The following is a 2597-nucleotide window of genomic DNA, read 5'->3' as shown; positions in this document are numbered from 1 at the left end:
ATAGTATCAGGGCCCCTTTGATTTAGACTTTCCTTTTTCCACTCCTGCTGCTCAGCATGCTGTAAGTCAGATTATTCAGGACTATTCACTTGAGCGGCATAAACTGCCGCATTAATACTGAAAATAGGGGCCAGATATGTATGTATATTTGGGGGAATTCTGCAAGTGCAAAAAATATACAAAATTAATCACTGTGTTAGATAAGTGTTATAGGCTACATTGTAAAGTACGTTTTAGGTACCTACAGTACAGCCTGCTAGACCAGGAACTCCTCTCCATGAACAATTTCGAAGAGTACTGTCCCTTGGATGATATTGAAGTTACAGAATGTAAAAAGGAGACATTTGCTGGTCGTCAGCACATGGTAGGTATTATATGTCAATGTAAGAATTTAGACAAGCGCAAAGAAGATGTCATCCCAATATAATATTAAAACAATAATGTAAAACCTTAATATTATAACATTAACATTATCATATAAGATCATGGAAGTGAAGATTTAGAAGCTTGTTATTGACATGACCTAAATCCATTTCCCTGCAGGTTGAATAGTAAAGCACTGGACTTGCAAGCATTTAGTCATGTTTTAAATCCATTTCCGAAGACTGTTGATGTCTGTTACATTGGTTCCCAGGTAAAGAGCTGGTTATCTTCCATTTCAATCCTCCTGGGTGCCATATCATACAGTTTTCTTCAGTGTAAAATTGTATTAAGTTTTGACATAATGTCAAGAAAAGTGTCGTCGTTAATGATTTGCTAGGCAAAAACTTAAGTTTAAGATTTTTTCACGACCCCAGGGCCTGGTCATGCTCTCACAAGTATGATTGCATTCAGGAAAACTAGGTCATTCTAAGAGGAGAGCGGGGTAGGGGGGAGTATCACATACCCAGGTACTGTTTAACATGTAACAGACTAAAAACATTTTGTAGCCATGTTAGATTTGACTGTTATATTGTAGGTGTTGACCATTGTGTAGCCGTGTGAGATTTGACTGTTATATTGTAGGTGTTGACCATTTTGTAGCCGTGTGAGATTTGACTGTTATATTGTAGGTATTAGACGGAGTGACCCTAGCTAACCTGGACATCACAGAGAACTCGGCCAATGGTACACTGGAGGGCACTCTGCTGGAACAGCTTGATCATTGTAACACACCATTTGGTAGGTAACCATGGTTACAGTAACTGGAGCATGATTAACCATGGTAAGGTTCTGTAGTAGGTAACCATAGTAACAAGCAGTTTATTGAAACCCATGTAAGGCTTGGTAATTATTGTGTCGTGATGCAGTCTTAGTTTGATTTGAAATATCATTTGACTTTTGATAAATTCTTGACCTCTGTCAAAACTAGAACCCAACCAACTTTTGTTTGGTCTGGAGAGTGATGTTTGTAGGTCTCTGAAAACATTTGGTCCTGATGTGGTTGGTCACTCCTGATTCCTGAGACACCCATGTGTTTGAAAGCTTTGAATGTTGTATTGATATAACGTTATAGATATTAGTAATTACTGGTTGTGTTATCAATCATTTATCCCTCTGTTTCATACCTATATGTAAGATAGATAAAAACGGACAGTTGAAGGGAAGTATTTTGATAGTTCAAACTGTTCTGTTTTAAGGAAGAAAGCATCAATATTTGGGAAAATCTTGCAAAACATTTTTGATTTATTGATGAAATTAAATGATTGATGATTTTATTTCCCCTCCAGGCCGCCGCCTGTTCCGACAGTGGCTGTGTGCTCCACTTTGTAACCCGGTCTCCATTAACGATCGTCTGGATGCTGTTGAGGATCTCATTGGCTGTCCAGACCTAGTTGCTACAACAACAGAAATATTAAAAAAATTACCAGACCTTGAGCGATCGTTAAACAGGTGAATAGTAATTAACGTATTGATAAAAGATGTATCAGTCACAGAATCAGACATTTCTTAATGTAAAAAAAATTAGGACTTTTTCACAAGTGTATCCAGGTATTATATTAAACATTATTTTAATAAGATACATCCAACAAATGTCTATTGCCCAAATTGGACCACAATCACCTTATTACTCAAACGCTTTATTTAAATTTTACAGAATCCACAGTCTAGGATCAGCGTCCAAGAGTAAAAACCATCCCGACTCTCGTGCTATTATATATGATGAAGCCAAGTACAGGTAACTACTTGGACAGTTTAGTGTGAACAACTGATTTTAAACAACATCACCTGCATGAAACGTTTGTAATCTAAGTAGCTTCAGTAACCATTGACAATTTATCGTAGCAAAGACCTTGGCTCTTGTGGTCTTTAAGAATTGAACTGCTTTTTATTGGTATTCACAGGCAATATAAATGCCAAATAGACAAAGACAGATTTAATGTAATTTCTACAAGTACTATATGTTGAATCTGCCTTTGTCATTTTGGCATTGATATTGACTATGAATGCCAACAGCAAGCAGTTCAATACCTAATTTTCCTTTTTTTGGAATATGTTAATCAAATAGAATATTACTACAAACATATATTAGCAGTAATCTTGTTTTAGTGCTTTTTGCACTTTAAATTTTGTGCTAAATTATGTATTGTTATTTTTTGCATATTTTGTGGGTGCCC

The 2597-nt window shown here is 36.2% G+C and overlaps 1 protein-coding gene across 1 annotated transcript; it reads left to right on the top strand.

Moving 5' to 3' along the window:
• Positions 1 to 237: 237 nt before the first annotated feature.
• On the top strand, positions 238 to 2158 carry LOC110444325 (DNA mismatch repair protein Msh6-like; the record flags this gene model as incomplete). The annotated part of the gene is made up of 4 exons (XM_021488709.1): positions 238 to 364; positions 1053 to 1161; positions 1710 to 1872; positions 2078 to 2158. Coding segments are annotated over 4 exons (480 nt in total), but the record flags the coding sequence as incomplete, so codon positions are not given.
• Between the last annotated feature and the right edge of the window lie 439 nt (positions 2159 to 2597).

The sequence above is a fragment of the Mizuhopecten yessoensis genome, unplaced genomic scaffold, assembly GCF_002113885.1.
Source record: "Mizuhopecten yessoensis strain PY_sf001 unplaced genomic scaffold, ASM211388v2 hete_36095376, whole genome shotgun sequence".
Taxonomy (NCBI): Eukaryota; Metazoa; Mollusca; class Bivalvia; order Pectinida; family Pectinidae; genus Mizuhopecten; species Mizuhopecten yessoensis.
Note: the sequence above shows the minus strand (reverse complement) of the source record. Positions and strands in the feature narration are given on the sequence as shown.